This window comes from Elephas maximus, chromosome 8 (genome assembly GCF_024166365.1).
Source record: "Elephas maximus indicus isolate mEleMax1 chromosome 8, mEleMax1 primary haplotype, whole genome shotgun sequence".
In the NCBI taxonomy this organism is placed as follows: Eukaryota; Metazoa; Chordata; class Mammalia; order Proboscidea; family Elephantidae; genus Elephas; species Elephas maximus.
The window spans coordinates 44,088,941-44,107,355 of NC_064826.1; the positions used below are offsets into that span (position 1 = coordinate 44,088,941).

General features: G+C 38.3%; 1 protein-coding gene across 3 annotated transcripts in view; it reads right to left on the reverse strand.

Annotated features, from left to right (window-relative positions):
* The window catches only part of RINT1 (RAD50 interactor 1), a 22,768-nt gene extending 5,305 nt beyond the window's left edge, over positions 1-17,463 (reverse strand). Inside the window, exons 1-11 of one of the 3 annotated variants that reach the window (XM_049894475.1) lie at positions 17,303-17,463; positions 16,800-16,845; positions 13,146-13,330; positions 8,566-8,807; positions 5,683-5,856; positions 5,267-5,416; positions 4,551-4,707; positions 2,670-2,780; positions 2,357-2,582; positions 1,495-1,632; positions 42-241 (exon numbers count right to left, since the gene is read on the reverse strand). In XM_049894475.1, coding sequence (XP_049750432.1) covers positions 42-241; positions 1,495-1,632; positions 2,357-2,582; positions 2,670-2,780; positions 4,551-4,707; positions 5,267-5,416; positions 5,683-5,856; positions 8,566-8,807; positions 13,146-13,330; positions 16,800-16,845; positions 17,303-17,344 — 1,671 coding nt within the window. In that variant the 5' untranslated portion in view covers positions 17,345-17,463. Of the gene's footprint in view, positions 1-41; positions 242-1,494; positions 1,633-2,356; positions 2,583-2,669; positions 2,781-4,550; positions 4,708-5,266; positions 5,417-5,682; positions 5,857-8,565; positions 8,808-13,145; positions 13,331-16,688; positions 16,846-17,302 lie in introns of all 3 variants that reach the window. The other 2 variants (XM_049894478.1, XM_049894477.1) reach the window with 2 other exon arrangements.
* Positions 17,464-18,415: the final 952 nt, after the last annotated feature.

Sequence of the window (18,415 nt, forward strand, 5' to 3'; positions counted from 1 at the left end):
ACTACTAATACATTACTTAATACAATAACACATTAACTTACAACATTATCAGCCCAATCTGCTAGTACTGTTGAGATGTAGTTAACAGCATTAAGAATTGCACAGTATCGAAAGCCAAGGGAAGCTCTAGTCTCTTCTTTCATCACCTGAGTTAATCGTATCCTAAAATCATCTACTAAGTCCTTCTGTAACTCCAGGAACTGCAGCTTTCGGGAAGCTGTGGGGAGATTTTTATACCTGTCTGTCAAGAAAGTTAAAAAGACATAAAATTTTTGGTATCGTCCATGATATAGTTACAGCTTTTCCCCCATTAAACTGCTTTGATGACTGTCAGAAAACAATTTACCATTCATTCAATTATAGGTCTATTTCTAAGCTCTCTAAAGATGTGGGCTTGACAAGTAAATACACTTGTCAAAATTCCCTAAACTATATATTTAAGATCTGTGCATTTCGCTATATGTAAATTATCTCAATTAAAAAATATATATATGAGAAAATTATATACGGTACAGAAAAAAACTGAAGTTCGATAGAAAATAAGATAATCTCTGAAGGCAACTTGGTAAACCCTAACCAAGAAAAATTTACATGGCTCCAGTTCCGAAATTCAACAAATAAATGGTATTTAAAAAAAAAAAAAAGGAAAGAGGAGGTATGAGAGATTAAAAGAAATATGATAGATTAAAAGTAATATAGATGAAAAGATAAGATGTCTGAAATTTTCTTTAAAATACTCCAGGAAAAAAAAAGTTGAGAAAAATACATAACAGGGGATTCATTATATTATTCTACTTTGAAAATTTTCCTAATAAAAAATTTTTTAAAAGATATGTTTTACCTTAATTTTCTTGTGTTTCAGTGTTTATATATATATATTTCTATTTTTTTCCTACAGTTAATATGGAATTACTTACTAACTTGGTAAGAATAACATTTCTTCAGGTTACTATACAGATCCAAGAAACAGGACACAGGAGGAAGGTGGCAAAGGGCCTAGTGGCACCTGGAGAACCAGCAGGGATAGAGGCTGCTGTGCCACCCTCTGGCTAGGAAATTCCTCCACCATATGAGAAGTTCCTATTATTACCCCAATCCTGAAAGTTACTGTATTATTTTATTCTCTCCTTCAATCTTTGACAAATCGAAGCCAAAGAAATAATATTTAAAATTTGGGTCAATCACCATTTACTATAGACATTTAAAAAGATGAATGGCAAGAAAGATGATAAAATTAAACTCTTATTTGTTTTTATGTAAAACAATTCAGGAAGTGTTTCTTCATGTATACCCATGTTTAAGTTCTTACTTAAATTATTAAAAATCCCAAAGTCAGAATATTGTGCTAGATTTCTGCCAAAATAGAAAGAAAATGTAAAGATAGTATAATAACCACCATGTTGTATTAATTTCGTTAAACTACTTGGAAAAGTACCAAATGAAAAGTCAGTACTTTTAAAAACAAAGTCCTATCTTTAAAAAACGTGTACTTACCAGTTATAACCAAAAGCAGAGTCATAAAAGTTTCTGCACAGTCTGGAACTTTCATTTCATCCACATCAGTGATATCCTTATACTGGGATATCCAGGCAGCTTCTGATGAAAGCATTGAGTCCATTTTTTGAAGAGCAACTAATATGCAGAAAACAGGATTAGGTCAATTAAAGTGACAGTCATTCTTAACTTTACAACTTATAATTTTTTAGGGATGATGACTTTTATATAAAAAATAAACTTACTAAACCCCAAAACCAAACCCATTGTCAGTGAGTCGATTCAGACTCACAGCAACCCTACAGGACAGAGTAGAACTGCTCCATAGGGTTCCTAAGGCTGTAATCTTTATGGAAGCAGACTGCCACATCTTTCTCCTGTAGAGTGGCTGGTGGGTTCGAACCGTCAACCCTTTGGTTAGCGGCCGAGCGCTTAACCACTGTGCCACCAGGGCTTCTTTCACAACCTTCCACTAGTTGCACTATATTTAACATGCTGTACTTTCCTTTCCCACCAACAAATCTTCAAAACAGTTATACTAAACAAGCTATAACCAGAGATTCTACCCAGAGCAAAAATACCATATAAAAATTCTAAATAAACAGTTATACACCCAACTAGCTTGCATACTCCTCTCTAGAAATATGCAGAGTATAATTATAAGAGAATCTGAAGCTTAATGAGAAAAAAGAAAATAAGATGATCTTTGAAAGCAACTTGGTAAACCCTAACCAAGAAAAATTTACATGGTTCTAGTTTTTTTTTAGTTCCTACCCAGAACTGGAGGAAGAAAATATAAAAAAATGTATATACACACAAACAGACATCTCTTCCCCACCCCGATGAACACGTTGGCACTTACATTTTCTCTCCACAGTCAACCATCTCTGAAAACAGGTTTCCTCTGACAGAATATGCATACAATTAGCAAAAGTGCTAGGATAGCCATGAACACTGTGTAGCTCCCTTTCAAACAAAAGCGCCTCATCCACCAAATGACAGAAGAGACTGTCATCATAGAGCAGGCAAGGAATATCAGTAGCTAACTTCTCAAGAACCAGCATCATAAGGCCCCGAGAAAATTCAAGCTAAAAGAAAAGCATAATCACAAAGTATGTAAATGACAGGTTGGTTATTCATGTATACATACAACTCTAAAACCGCGAGTCTCTTACCCTTGCATTTACCGAAGAGCCAACTTTGTCTAATATGGGCTGAATCTTCTCATCCAGAAATTGAGTGTGGTTTGTAATCCACATAAGTACCTGAGCCAGGTACCATTCAGGCTAAGAAAGAAGGTAAAATAGTTTGCATTCTTAAAAGTCATTCCAACTAGAAAGTTACAACTAAATTACTCTCTGTAATTGTAAACACACAGCATTCACAAAAATTAGCTCAAGAGTCCTATCTGTAAAAGCACAATTTCTATTCGGAATTTTAAACTCATAAGGCTTAATATCAAATGCTTCTCAATGTACTCCCAACAAATTCCAATAACATGGGCTAAGTCAATAAACTCATACATTTACAATGCCATGTAAATTTAAAGCCTAGCAACTTGGTAATACAAAATGATGAGTATTACAAAGAACTGATGGCCTTTAAATTTATTTTGAAATAGCTTTCAAAATATTTTTTTTCTCATGCTTTTTATGCAGCATTTTAAATTGTCCTAGAGATGATTCTACAACACCTTCCAAGTTTTGTTGGCTAGCCACTGAAAAACATTTACTGTACTGACTGATAAATTCCTGTTCTGTGCTAAATGCTAGGAATACAACAGATGAGTAAAGGGCAGTGTCTAATCTCAAGGGCTATACCGTTCAGGCTTGATGACAGAGTGCTAGGACCACTGGAACCATAATTTTAAAAGCAGCCAGTGTAATTCATAATATTTTTCCCTCAAATTATTACTGTCCCTCTACAACTTTAGGTTTACATCTTTGTCTTACTACTTACTAACAGGTTTTACTTTTCTTTCTACCAACACTCCGTCTCAAAAAGGAGGAGACCCATAAAGTACAAAAGAATAAACTAGATTTACGAACCAGAAATCCACTGCCACTCTACTCCTTCCTGTGCAAACACAACTGCCTATCCCTTGATTCCTTTAGAATTCTATAAAGCCTATAAGCTAATTCATATATAACACATTCTGGCACTAATCTATTCTGGCACTTATTTACATTCAATTTTAAGCACTTGCTGAGCCCCTGATACGAGCACTGCATTAGACGTAGCAAAACTCAAGGATAAACAAGGTAATATCCACCCCTTAGTAACTCCTAAGGTTATAATTCTCAACATATTTCATTGAAAATAGATGTCTATGATTGCTTTTCAAGTCTAATTAAAGATGACTACCAACAATATGAAAACTCTGGTGGTGTAGTGGTTAAGTGCTACAGCTGCTAACCAAAGGGTTGGCAGTTCGAATCCACCAGGTGTTCCTTGGAAACTCTATGGGACAGTTCTACTCTGTCCTATAGGGTCGCTATGAGTCAGAATTGACTCGATGGCACTGGGTTTGGTTTTGGTCTTATCAACAATATGCCCACTATACATAGATGGAGTCCTTCAACTAAAATGTTGGTGATAATTTCTTCAGAGCCATTCCCATCCTTTACTCCCATCCTCCCCCTTGCATGGCTACACATCTTTTTAGCATCAGCACCTCCATTCAATATCCTAATGCTCTACTATCTGCCGACTTTTACTTTGCTTTCTGATACATTTATAAACCTGAAGGAGCAATTTACACATAAAACACAATATGGATCCATTTGTAAAAACTGCCACTGCAAACGCTACAGCACACCCATGGGGAAACTTGAGAAATGGGTCAGATGATGTGATAATGAGTACACTGACTCCTACAACACATCAACACAAGTCCCAAAATACATCTCCCAGGGGCAGTGACAAAACAGAAATTAAGCTTTTTAGAGAAAAAATAGAAATGTGAATAGAATCAGATTTTAACTTAAACCAGAAGTGTAGAAACCTTTAACATCTGCTATTAATAAAAACCAAGGACAAGAGGTGGCAAAGCACACCTTGCTTATAACATTGGTCTGCCGGTTCCCTCTGAAGTGATACCTGAACCGCTTCTGAAGGGGGGTCAGCATAATCTGGATGGGCAGGATGACAGAAGAGGATGCAGGCAGGGAGTATTTTTCTGGGAGTTGCTTTGGCTCAGTAAGTAACTCATCTCTGACAGAGTCAAGTCAAGGAAAAGAATCAGAAAGGTGTGTGTGTTTCTGTGTGTACGTATGTATGCAAGAGATTTTCCCAACAAATATATCAGATGCTAAGTAAAGTCAGTTATAGTAAAAATAATATGTACTCTAAAATATGAACTCAGCAAAAAATGCACAAAAAATGTTATTAGAATTAATCTGTCTTTCCTAAGATAAAGAATATTAATGAGTAAGGAAACAAATACAAGTAATTGTTTTATTAAATTAACACTAAATTACTACGCTTTCCTCCCAATGCCTATTTTTTTTTTTTCTATTAGGCCAAGAGACCTGTGTGTGATACAAACTTGGGCTAGCCATTTACTTCAGAACTCTTCCTCACAGCTCTCCCACCCACATGACATTCACTTCAAAAGACAATAACACACTACTCGATGGGCATATCCAGGTCAAGTCCAAACCCAGGACTCCCATTTGGCCTCCTGGTCACTTTCAAAAAGTTTTACTCTCTAGCCACAAATCCACTACAGAAAAAAGATATATTAGTAAGTTTTCAAATCCAGCAAAGATACGAGGTTTGCAGTTTCAGAAGCTGACAAAACAGTGTCTCCAGGTTAGTGTATATCTCAGGGGCACTGGCTGGTCGACTTAAGCCAATAGTTTGAGACTGAGGAGGTCCAATGAATGGCCAGTGAAGCTGTACTAATGTTTCCTCAAAATCACTGTAACAGAAAAGTAACACACATATTTCAATAAAGTACACTGATCAGCAAATATCCATCTGAAAACAATTACCATGAAATATGGGAAAAATTGGAAACCCAGGTGGCACAGTGGCTAAGATCTACAGCTGCTAACCAAAAGGTTGGCAGTTGGAATTCACCAGAAACCCCATAGGACAGTTCTACTTTGTCCTATAGGGTTGCTATGAGTCAGATCAAATCCATGGCAACAGGTTTGGTTTATGGTTTATGGGTAAATTACCTACCTCGTAAGCTTGTCCTTGAGAATTTTATGCCAGAATTTCACGGTGGCTCTCATGAAACCAAGAAGATGAGTACAAGATGATTCCTGAAGCTTGATGTCAAGTTCTGCCATAGACACCAGAGTAGAGGCTGCCTCGGGTACATTATTGGTCATCAGATATTGTTGGATGTTATCACTGTAAAACAAGGCAAAGCAAACTTTAAAGACAGTTTTTTCAAAATCATCTCGAATTGAGAAAAACTGCTTTTCCCTCCTATTTTAAATAAAGTTACATCCAAGGAAGAAGGAAGTACCACCCTGAGGTGATTTTTTACCTGATACTCAAGTCTGTCTGGGAACCACGAGTCCTCAAATTCAGCATCCTTCTAAGACTCAGGACACCTCCCTCCACTTTTCCCTCCACACTCTGCCCAACAGAACTGACTTGCCCTGTGTTGCAGTCCCTCAGGCACCACTCATTTCGGGTAACACCTTTCTTTTACAAAGTCTTTGGTATCTCAATCCAGGGAAATAGTGTGGGGAGCAACTAGTAAGGTCAAATTTGGAAGAGGAAAGGAGCGCAGAAGAAATTTTTTGGAATACTTTTTAAAAATTAATTTATAAAAATAACAATTGCTTAAGTCCAAAGTAAAAGTCCCCTGACCCCCTCAATTTCCATTCCCCAAATGCAATCTCTATTCTTATATATCCTTCCAGAGAAATTTTATGTTTTGTCCATTGAATGTCCTTTATTTTGAACACAAATGGGTTCACATACTGCTCCTTGACATTTAGAGGATTTTTTTTTTGTAAAGATATACACAGCAAAATATCAATTCAACAATTTCTACATGTATTTAATTCAATGACATTAGTTACATTTTTTAAGTTGTGCCACTTTTCTCAATATCCTTTTCCATATTGTTTCACCACCAAAAATAAAAACTCACTGCCCCCTAAGCTTCTCATCTGTTGTCAGTTTGATCTCATATGGATAATTCTTTAAATTAAGTTAAACTATTGCTTGTTTTCAAGATGATTTCAGCAGATAGTTTCAGTTTAAGGTTTAAAGATTTCCTCAAGGCAATAGTTTCAAGGGGGTCATCCAACCTCCATGGCTCCAGAAAGTCCAAATTTCATAAGAATTTGAAGTTCTGTCCTCATTTTCCCCCTTTTGATCAAGATTCTAAAAAAAAAAAAAAAAACTTGATAGTCTCTAATTCTGCATACTTTGCGTGGCTGATCTTAAGGAGGTGGTACCGCAGAGTCCTAATGTCAAGCTACCATTGGTGAAGTTCCAGGTAATATTCAAAGTAAGCTCTAAATCAAGGATGGAAAACTCAAAAGCCTACAAAGGCTGACAGGTAAATGAGCAAAGCAAAGTGCATGAAGGCAAAGGCATACTAAACACTACATCCCCCACCCTAGGGCTTCAGCGAACTGCTGCTACCCTGGAGTGTAGGTCCAGTGTGGACAAATCTTAAACTTTTTCAAAAGAACCCAGAAATCATGACCAATTAATGAAATTCTTTAAAACACAAGCCAAACAGAACATGTCTTTAGGACAAATTCAGCCCATAAGCCAGTATTTTACATATTCGGCCCTATACAATCAAACATTTTATTTAAAAGTAAAATATTTCTTCTGATAAAAATGATAAAAAAAATTAAAATGAGATGCTTTAAAATGCTTAAGTCAATTTCTGGAATCGCTAGTAATGCTACAATATTAGGCATATCATCTTTTCTCTAAATACAAAACTCCTATATGTAAAAGATTTTTATACTGTACTAATATGTAAAATTCTTAAAAAACCTTGGGAAACATATGTAGAACAAAGGGATACAGAATTACCCTTCTGAAGAAATAACAATACATTAACTATGACACATTTGAAACAAGACTTGAAGATTCTCTCCAGCGATTTTTCTCCCGTAAGCATTCCAGACATTAGTGGTTGTTGACAGCTTTGAAGCAAGGAAGAGTAAGCTACATTTAAAACAGATCAGGGATTGGCATCTCCTGCCTGGGGGGAGATGAGAGGGTGGAGGGGGTTAGAAGCTGGTGAAATGGACATGAAAAGAGAGAATGGAGGGAGAGAGCAGGCTGTCTCATTAGGAGGACAGTAACTGGGAGTGTGTAGCAAGGTGTATATGGGTTTTTGTGTGAGAGACTGACTTGATTTGTAAACTTTCACATAAAGCACAATAAAAATTAAAAAAACAAAACAAAAAGAATTAAAACAGATCAGGGATGGAACAGCACAATTCAGAAGGGGGTGGTGAGCCATATCATGAAATCAAACAATCTGGCAATGAAGATGGGAGATGTTACCTTGGCTTATTTGAAAAACCAATACCAGACATTCACAATCAATTACCAGTGGGATGTATATAATTCTAAAAGAACTAAGGTCAAGTCTTTATTTTTTTCTACCCACAGGTAGCAGAACTCAGTGTTATTCATCTAAAAGACCTGCGTAGCTTTTATTAGCTGCTTCCCATTGATAAAATTCATTTAAATTATATAGAAAGCATTTCATTAAGTGACTTTCTAAAAAATAACACTAAATAGGAATATCATGACACTGAAGGGTAATTTATTTATTAACTTAGCATTATAAATAATAGTTTTCATCATGTGTCCACAATACACCTATAGGACTTAAAATCTTAACCTGCTTAGATCTTACTTTCTGTCAAATGTAAATTAAGCTCCCTGAAAAGTTTGTTCATTCACAAAAAAGGGAAAAGAATCATTATCATAATGCTATTTTCATAACAACTGGTAAAACTATTGTTATAATCTTTAATTAACTCAATTATTTAATGGCATGCATGCCCTCTTTGAAACAGAAGCCTCAAAGGAAAACAATAATTATGAGAACAAAGAAGCGCATTTTACCTTAGTTCCTCAATTTGTGAGATCCACTTGAGGTAAGCGAGATGCCGTTCAATCTCTTCAATTTGATTAATCATGGTCCCCAGATCATCCATCCAGGGCTGTGCGGTCAGTAAGTGGCTGTTAATGGAGGTGAAGAGACCCGCTTCTTGCTCCAGAAGCCGATGAAGGGATTGCTTTGATTCTTCTGCATTTTTTAAGGCACTTTGAATTCTTTTAGGAATTTCTAATGAAATTGTAAGTACCTGACCATCCCCCCCCAAAAAAAAGCAGCAATCAGTTAAAATTTTCATAACCTTTCTCAATTCATTACCTTGCCTTCAAAATATGTTTGTTCTAATAGAAGTAAAAACTGTCAATTAAAAACTTCAGAAGAAAGGATTTCTTCATCCTATGCTAACCATAGGAGTCCTGGTGGTGCAGTGGTTAAGTGCTCAGCTTCTAACCAAAAGGTTGGCAGTTCGAACCCCCCAGCCATGCTCCATGGGAGAAAGATGTGGCAATCTGCTTCCATAAAATTCCAACCTGGGAAACCCTATAGGGCAGTTCCACTCTGTTTTATAGGGTCGCTATGAGTTAGAATTGACTTCACAGCAACGGTTTTAACAAGTTTGGTGTTAACCAAACCCAAACCAAAAATGCTCTGTGGGAAGGTGCCTGGGGAGAGGCCTATTACACTGGCCCTAGTAAGCATCTGTGGCATCTGCCTTACACTCTTCCTGGGCCTCAGTACTTTCAGAGGCTCCAGCCAGAATTCTCTGACATGCTGTTATCTAGTAATTATTTTCCTTCAAAAACAAATGAAGCTCGGATTTGGGAAGTCTGGGGAGAAACAGTACAGATAGTCCCTGACTTATGTCAGGGCTCTGTTCTGAACGACTCCTTCGTAAGTCGGTTCTGACTTAGTTTTCATTATTATTGCCTTTTATTATCAGTATCTTTATAAATCATAGCAATGAGCATCTGTGAGTGAACATCTGAGAATTACGTGCTACAACACTGTATGTATTACATACTACTAATGAGATGTACAAAAGAAACACAGCTCATTGTTAACTCAAATCTGTCGCAAGTCCGGGACTACCTACATTTGTATTTTGCAAAGTTCCCCCAGGCAATCAGGGTTTAAGCCCAGGTTGAAAACCACTGACTTGGTAGGATGATATCCAGATAATGTCCACAGGTATGGTATTTATTAAACAAATTTTTCTCAGGAGATATGGAAAAATATATACAAATATTAGGCTTCTGCATAGTACAATGAATATTATAGAAGAATTCCAATCCCTTCAACACTGATGTTATGAGACATATACTCTGTACCAGGCACTGTGCTGGAGATAGACAGATAAATAAGACACAGCAGTGCCCTTAAGCCCCATCTGATATGAAAGATGTAAGCAAATAATTTCAACCTTGTAATTAATTCAATAAAAAGAACATGCTAGGTGTAGTGGTATACGAAGGCAGTACTTCCCAAACTTGAGTGTACACACATATCACTAGGAATGTTGTTAAAATGCTAATCTGGAATCAGTAGGTCCTGCATTTCTGACAAGCTCTTAAAAGTAGCAAGATGTTGAGGCACCAAGCCATTCTGCTGGCATGGCTCAAGCACCGACACCTGCAGGGTGGGTGGGAATTTTTCAGGGAACTATGGAAGGAGAGGGCATTCCAGGTAGAATAGCAGCTCAGTCATGATCAGGTAACTGCAAGAAGCTCAGCAGGCCAAAGGATAAAGTTCAAAGAAATGTACAGAAAAGAGACAAAGCTGGGCAGATAGGGAGAAAACAAATCACAGGAGGCATCTTGTGCCTTTTAAAAGAGTATGGGCTTTATCCAACAGGCAATGGGAAGCCATTGAGTTTTTAAAAGGGGAATAATTCAGTTAGATTTATAATTTTGAAAGGTCATGTGATAAACAATGATGTTTAGTCCTGTATTATTTGTAATGAAAAAGTAGAAATCAAAAATGTCCGTCAATAAAGATCCAGTTAAATAAATCATGGAACACCCATACTTGAATACCATATAAGCCATTTAAAAAAATAAATCCATATATATCAATAAAAAGCACTATATTACACTAATTGCAAAAAGCTCTGTATTTTACATATGTGCTTGTATAAGGACAGAAAAAAATTTTTTAATTACAAAATGATATTTACTACACATATGTGTGTGTATGTGTGTGCCTATTTACATGTCATAAAATTTCTATAAGGAATAAAAAGAAAGTTAGTTATTGTAGTGGTATGAAGAAAACTGATGATCACCAAACCACCATTAAATGCAAGTGAAAATGAGGACTAAGGTGGTAGAAAGGAGGCAGAACTCAGGTGACCTAGTAACCAAGTAGATGAGAGGTGGAATGAGGATGAAGAGGAGGAATGTAGGACAACTCTCAGGTTTTTGGCTTCAATGAAGGACAGATAGTGATGTCATTAACCAAGATAGGACAAGCATTTTAAGAAATGGATCAGTACAGTTTTAGACATGCTGAATTTAAGGTCCAATTGGGGGCTTCAGCAAAAGTTTCAGTAGTCAGCAGGGAAACAAGCCTAAATACAGTAGGACAAAGGAAAGTTAGGAAGTGGAGAAACATAAAGTAAGATGAGTTTTTGAAGAAGGTTGGCAGCCAAAGGAAGGAACTGACACCTACTAAAACACGAGAGAGGCTTTTTGTTTGCTTTAGGTTTGAAGGGAAAGATCTGTGCATGTCTACATGCTGAGGGGACAGAACTGGGTGAGGAGCAGAGGGTGAAATAATAAAAGAGAGAAGGGGGATATATGCTAAGGCACATTCGGTGAGGTGCCAGGTAGGATCAAGAGCATAAAGACTGCCTTAGATTGATCCTCTGCTAAATTGAGAGGTAAAAACAGCTGCAAATAAGTTTGTTGAGTTTGGGGGTAGACTGTTCAGTAGATTCTGCTAGATGGCTTCACTTTTCTCTATTTGGGAAAAGGGAAGGGCAGGATGACCAAGATTAGGGTAGATGTCTTGGAGACAAAATGGAAGAGCAGCTGAGGGGAGTAGCGGAGGCACTGAAGAGATACCACGGGAGGACTGCCAGGTGTCGCTGAAGACCATGCATGGTGGCAGACCACATATCTGGGCTGGCATCAATTCACTAAGCTGTGTGATTTCCTCCAACAGGGCCCACAACACTTGCCTGCAGAAGTAGAAGAGCCGGACAAGGCAGAGGTAAACTTAGACACCAGGAGTAGGTACGGTGGAAAGACAGAAAAGTGTGAAGGCTTAAGGTGCTGGGGATGGGAGAACATAAGATAACTGATAACCTGGGGATGACACATCAACATAAAAACCAAAACCAAACCCACTGCCACTGAGTTAATTCCAACTCAGGGCAACCCATGTGTTACAGAGTAGGACTGCTCCACAGTCTTCTTGGCTGTAATTTTTACAGAAGCAGATAGCCAGGTCTTTCTTCCACCATGCTATTGGGTGGGTTCAAACCACCAGGCTTTAGGTTAGCAGCCAGTCTCAAACTGCTTGTGCCACCCAGGAACTTACACACCAACATACCCAGACTTAATTTAGCAGTTGCACAATAAAAAGCTTTTATCTTTGACAAACACACTATTGCAAGGATGTTGTTGTGTGCTATTGAATCGATTCAAACTCATAGCAGCCCTTTAGGACAGGGTAGAACTAACCCATACAGTATCGTAGGCTATAATCTTTATGGGAGCAGATTGCCAGGTCTTTTCTCCAACACAGCAGCTGGTGGGTTCAAACCACCAACCTTTCTGTTAGCAGCCGAGTGCTTAACTATTGTGTTACCTGTTGCAAGTACAAAGACTTATTATTTTTTTTAAGATTACATTCTTTGGGTTTTAAAAAGTTATGTTAAGTAACATGTTCATTGTAAAATGGAAAATACAGAAAAATATGAAGAAGAAAACAAATCAACTGTTAATAGCCACCCAGAAATAATCATCATTAAAAACGTATATTTCCTTTCATGTTTTTCCCCATGTGTACATATATAAAAGATAGCGTTTAATGATGGTCTTTAAACATTTTCCTATACTATGAAATTACTTATTTGTAAAAGCACTTTAAATATCACTGTATAAGTGGTTGCCAGGGGAAGAGGATGAAGGATCAAGAGTTATTGTTTTATCTTTGGGGTAATGAAAAACTTTTGGAAATAGACAGTGGTGATGGCTGTACAACACGGTGAATATAATTAACGTCACTGAACCGTACACTTAACAATAGTTAAAATGGCAAATTTTTTTGCTATATATATTTTACCACAATGAAATTAAAAAAAAAATCACTGTATGAAAAGGTATGTAAAATGTCACACATCATTATGTTTTCACAACATAAATCGTGCCAGTAGGAACTTTGTCTTTTACATAATAAAAAATACCTAGCACGTGCTAGGTCCTTAAAGCCTGTTAAACAATTTTGAATGATTAGATTGTCACAATATACCTTGAAAATTTCATATATAGTCACAGTTTCTATATTTATCTATGGTTATATTTATATTATATTAAGTTATAATGAGTCTGCTATCAATATTATTTCCATGAGTTTTAATACTTGCCTGTTCTTCTAACTGCATTTTACTTTCTGTCATCTGCTCTATGAGTTTATCAAGATTTTTTAAAGATTTAAGGTCATTTCCAACTTCCTTTTCTATGAATGCAGACACGTAGGAAGAGAGATCACCATTATCTGTACTTTCGATGACTTGTTCACTTCCAGCAAGAGCTGCCATATTTATGTTACCTAAAATAAAATGAGAAGAAGAACTCAACACCGCTAGGTACTATGGACTTAAATACAAAAGGTACACAAGGCAGCAGAGTTGATCATTTAAACTTAATAAATATATACAAAATACCCAAATGAATACTTATAAAGCAATCTATCAATCAAACACCACAAAATGCTTAAGAGCTGAGGAAACTCAGAGTAAAAGAATTGTGACTCCGAGGAATCTGTTCAGGAAAAATTCCTAAAGCCAGACTTAGTAACCACAAATTTCAATAGATTTTGACATGGCAATACAGTCACAAACAGATCATTAAAACTTTCCAGAAGGCCTTATATCTTAAGAATCTATTTTATCATCAGCAAAAAAAAGTCAAATCTGATTTTATTGATTTAGTTTTTATTACATTAGTAATACCTTTTCATAATTTGAAACCAACTGATTACTAGATGATATGGTCTAGAATTAAAAAAAAAAAAAAAAAAAAACTTGGAGTTCTGGGTGATGCAGATGATTAACACGCTTGCCTGCTAACTAAAAAGTCCACACAGAGGTGCCTTGGGAGAAAGGCCTACCTACTGCCAAAAAATCAAGTCACTGAAAACCCTGCAGAGCACAGTTCTACTCTGGCACACATGGGATCACCGTGAATAGGAGTCAACTCTAATAGACTCTAGAATTAGTCTAGAATAACACCAAGGAGGGCTCTGATTTTAAAACATTTAAAAAAAAGCATTGAAATATTTCTTTCAAGTATATGAAAAATACTGAAAGGGTGACCAATGAGTAAAAACTTCTTATTTAAGAATGAACATTTTTTAAGGTTTCAAATACCATTGTTCAAAGATATCCATGCCAGAAACAGAGATTATAAAAGAAAAAGAGCACAAATTACTGTGAAAAAATAAAAATAGTTGATGCAATCACAAAATTGTACAATCTAAAGTGAGAATGTTTCCATGACAAATAAAAAAGGTTAGTGTTCACATTGGACTTATTATGTGTGACAAACATGTGGCTTAGAGTCTCGAAGCCATTTCTTGAGTAGAGTGGTAGCAGAGATAGCATTTACTAAAACAAAACAAACAATATCCAGTGAAAGCAGGAATGCTGTGTAGTTCCGCTCTCAACTCATTTAGTATGTAAAGCTTCCCAAATAGTCTTCTTCTTACTCTATGCCTGAAATTTGATCATTTCCTATATTTCACCCCAAAAGTTTCTGTAAGTTCTCCCACTATCCAGGATGCTTATTAAGATATAATTAAGTAAGAAATATTTTTGAGCTATCCCTTATAGAGGTTCACCCTTGACCAAAAACGCAAAGTTTTCAGAAAATAGCAATGAAAGGCAAGTAGGTATAATCAACCTCATTCCTAAACAACTGGTGCTTCTGATAAAATGAAAATAAGAATATCGGAATAAAACTTTGCCTAAATGAATAATGTAAATATCAGATACTGTTCAACTATTTATGCCTATATTATCAGAACATATACCAGTGTGTTTATTGAACTGGGTATCCTCCCCTCTAAGAAAACAAATTTTCCTTAACTTTTAAGCAATTAAAAGCTTGTTCTCATGTGTGAGAACCAGTAGCCCACTAGTAAGTAGGAGAAACAAAACATAAGTCTATGCCTCAACTTCCCAACTATTACATAGATTATAACATTTGCTCTAGTCTACACTTAAAGGTTGGAAATAGAACTAAAATCCATTTTACCTAACTCAATCCAACATTCTTATTTTCTCCTCCTTCAAGTATGAGCAGAATTGGCTGGTATGCACCCAAACTTTATTAATATAGAAATCCATCACAATTATATAGAGAAATCACACCACCTCCTTTTTAAATTTACCTTACATAAAACCAGAACCAGTTGTGTGATGTATCTGCAGAAAAATGGAGGCAGGTCTATGTGCAAAGGGAATGTTTTGTAAATGTAAAGGTTGCTACACTTTAGGAAGTAAATTCTGTATTCACTTTTTTTTTTTTTAAATAATTATGTCCTCTTGGTATAACCATTTAAATGCAACATAGTATATTTTTAGTCAAATGACATTTTTCAAAATGGCACACTGGTGATTTGGGAGGCTTTTTTTTTTTTAATCTCTTTCTCACTCTCTCTTTGCTTTCTGTAAAGAGCACTCCCAACTGGACATCAGCTGGCAGAGCCACCAAGGCAGCAACAAGGACAAAGTCTACAGTCAGAATTTAAAATGACAGCTCGGCAGGTATCACACTTCCTAGGCATCTGAACAGGCCAAAGGTAGAAAAGTGAAGGGTTTGTCTAAAAGGTATGGGGCACTCTCAAATCCTTCAAGGAAAAAGACCTTGAGCTGGGACAGCTATGATTGTGGAGTGCTACATACTAATAATTTTCCTTCTCAGGCTGACTATATCAGTGGGGAATATTAAGATGGCAGTGGTCATCGCTCCTAGATCATTGCTGTTATTGTATGCTGTGGGGTTGATTCTGACTCAAAGCTACCCTACAGGACAGAGGAGAATTGCCTCATAGGGTTTCCCAGGCTGTAATCTTTACAGGACTAGATTGCCAGGTCTTTTCTCCCAGAAAGCTGCTGGTAGGTTTGAATCACAGATCTTTCAGTTAATAGCCGAGCTCTTAAACATTGCACTGCCAAAGCACCTTCCTAGATCATTCCAAACCAAAACCCGTTGCCCTAGTGTGGATTCTGACTCATAGAGACCCTATAGTACAGAGTAGAACTCCCCCATAGGGTTTCTGAGGCAGTAAATTTTACGGAATACTGCCACATAATTCTGCCGGGAAGTGGCTGGTGGGTATGAACGGCCCACCTTTTGGTTGGCAGCCAAGCACTTGACCACTGCACCATAGGGCTCTTTGTTCTAGATCATTAAAAAAAAAATTAGCCCCTCTCAATTCCTGATGTTTAATGAGTTGGTGAGGAGCCATGGTGGCACAAAAGTTAAGCACCAGGCTGCTAACCCAAAAGTTGGCAGTGTGAACCCACCCAGTGGGCTCTGCAGGAGAAACACCTGGTGATCTGCTCCATAAAGATTACGGCTAGAAAACCCTATAGGGCAGTTCTACTCTGTCTCGTGGGGTCACTATTAGTTAAAATCTAAGACAATGCCTACAACAACAGCAAGCTGATACTTGTTAGAATGACAGTCAGACTCCCAATTATTTCAAATTCTGTATGACGGGCAGAATTCTCCAGTGAAACCACACCAATCCCTGCACTAAGGAGTCAGGAAGTGCTCTTCTCCAAAACATTCCATGTTTTACAATTTCAGACAGTTAAGGCAAAAATACACATATAATGATAACTGGGATTTAATATTATGCAAGCATATTATGCAAGTATATTATGCAGAGAAAAAAATACCTCATCTAAAAGACAACAGGCTAAGAGCCCTTCTCTAATGAAGACCCTGGGAGGTTGAGTTTTGGAGAGAGGGTTGGATAGAAAGAACTAAGGTGTCTGAAGCCTCCTTACTTTTCTCCTCGATAGTCTTCCTTTCGTCACCACTTTCAGGACAGCACTAGAAGGAGAGCAAGTGTGACAAATACATTAAGACTGCATCACTGGATGGAACGGATACAGGGTGCCCAAAGCGCATCCACTGGTCGGGAGAGAGGTTCCAGATCCCTTTCTTAGGGGCCTCCCCGAGGGGCTTAGGTCATCCGATGCAGCTTCAAAAGGGGCCATCTCCCCGGAAGGTCTGTGCCACCTCAAGGGGACCGCCAGGGACACCTCTCCGGGGGCTCTGGGGCCACCTCATCAGAGTGGCAAGGGCCACTTCACCGAGATCACAAGGGCCATCTCCCCCGGGCCGCCGAAACCACCTCTCCGGACCAAAAGGGCCACCTCACTGGGACTACGTCCCCTGGGAGATCTACGCCACCTCACCAGACCACCAGTGCCAACTTTCCGGGGACACTGGGGACACCTCCCTTGGAGGGTTATGTCCCCTCCCCGGAACAGCAAGTTCGCCTCACCAGGGCCGCCGGCGGCTCGCCTATCTCGCCTGCTGGGAGCATCCCGCCCGTGCGCGCGTCCTTAGCTCCATGCACAGCCAGGGTGTCCTGTGCAGTCCTGCTCCGGCCAGTGATGACAGAGACACCAGCTCAGCCTCGGCAGCTGCTGGGATGTACGTCACCGCGACTTCCTCTAGTCGTCTCTGTGGTTTCTTCCTCTTGGCCCAGAGAGGCCCTGCCCGCGCAGCCGCCGACTGTGGGCTAGGGCTCCTCCTACCTGCCAGGGATGGGACCTGCAACTCAAAGAGCAGGCGCTTGCCCTCTTCCAAGGTTCGCAAGAGAAGCAGAGAATCCCCCCAACCATGGTAGCGCCTCCCCCCCCCACTTAATTGGGACCCTTAATTACTTGTATACTTGAGGATATCCCTCCCTCCCTTCCCACCATAAATTCAATAAGAGTTGTTTAAATTTATATTTTAAATGGTATCCTTGATTTTCTGCTTACATTTAAGAATAGACAAATAAAGGAACTGATCAGATATTCTGAAAGTGTGAGTAGGCTTGTTGGCGACGAGCTTCAAAGGACAGTTATTTAGTTGGGCTGTTTAGTCGGAGAATCTCCAATGTCAGTATCTTTGGCTCTTTCTTTTAAGGCAGATCAGATTCCCTAGAGATAACCCTCCAATTTCCTGCCTGGATGGTGCAGATTTGATTGCAAATGTCCTGGGAGCTGAATGGACTAAGAGGACTCAGCATCTAATACGCACTTTGTCCAGTGCAGAGACCCAAGAAATACCTGTCCATTGCTAGGGAGGAGGAAGGTGAGTTACCTAGCAATGAGGATACCTAGCAGCCAGGAGTAGGGAGGGGACCCACGGATTTGACTACTTCATAAACAAACTAACAGGGAAAGTAGGCAAGTGGTAAGGAGCCTTGGTGGTGCAACAGTTAAGCACTCAGCTGCTAACTGAAACGTTTGTAGTTTGAACTCCCCCAGCCGCTAGGAGAAAGACCTGGCAGTCTGCTCCCACAAAGATTGCAGCCTAGAAAACCCTATGGGGCAGTTCTACTCTGTCACATGGCGTTGCTATGAGTGATCTATTCAATGGCACCTAACAAGGACAGTAACAATAA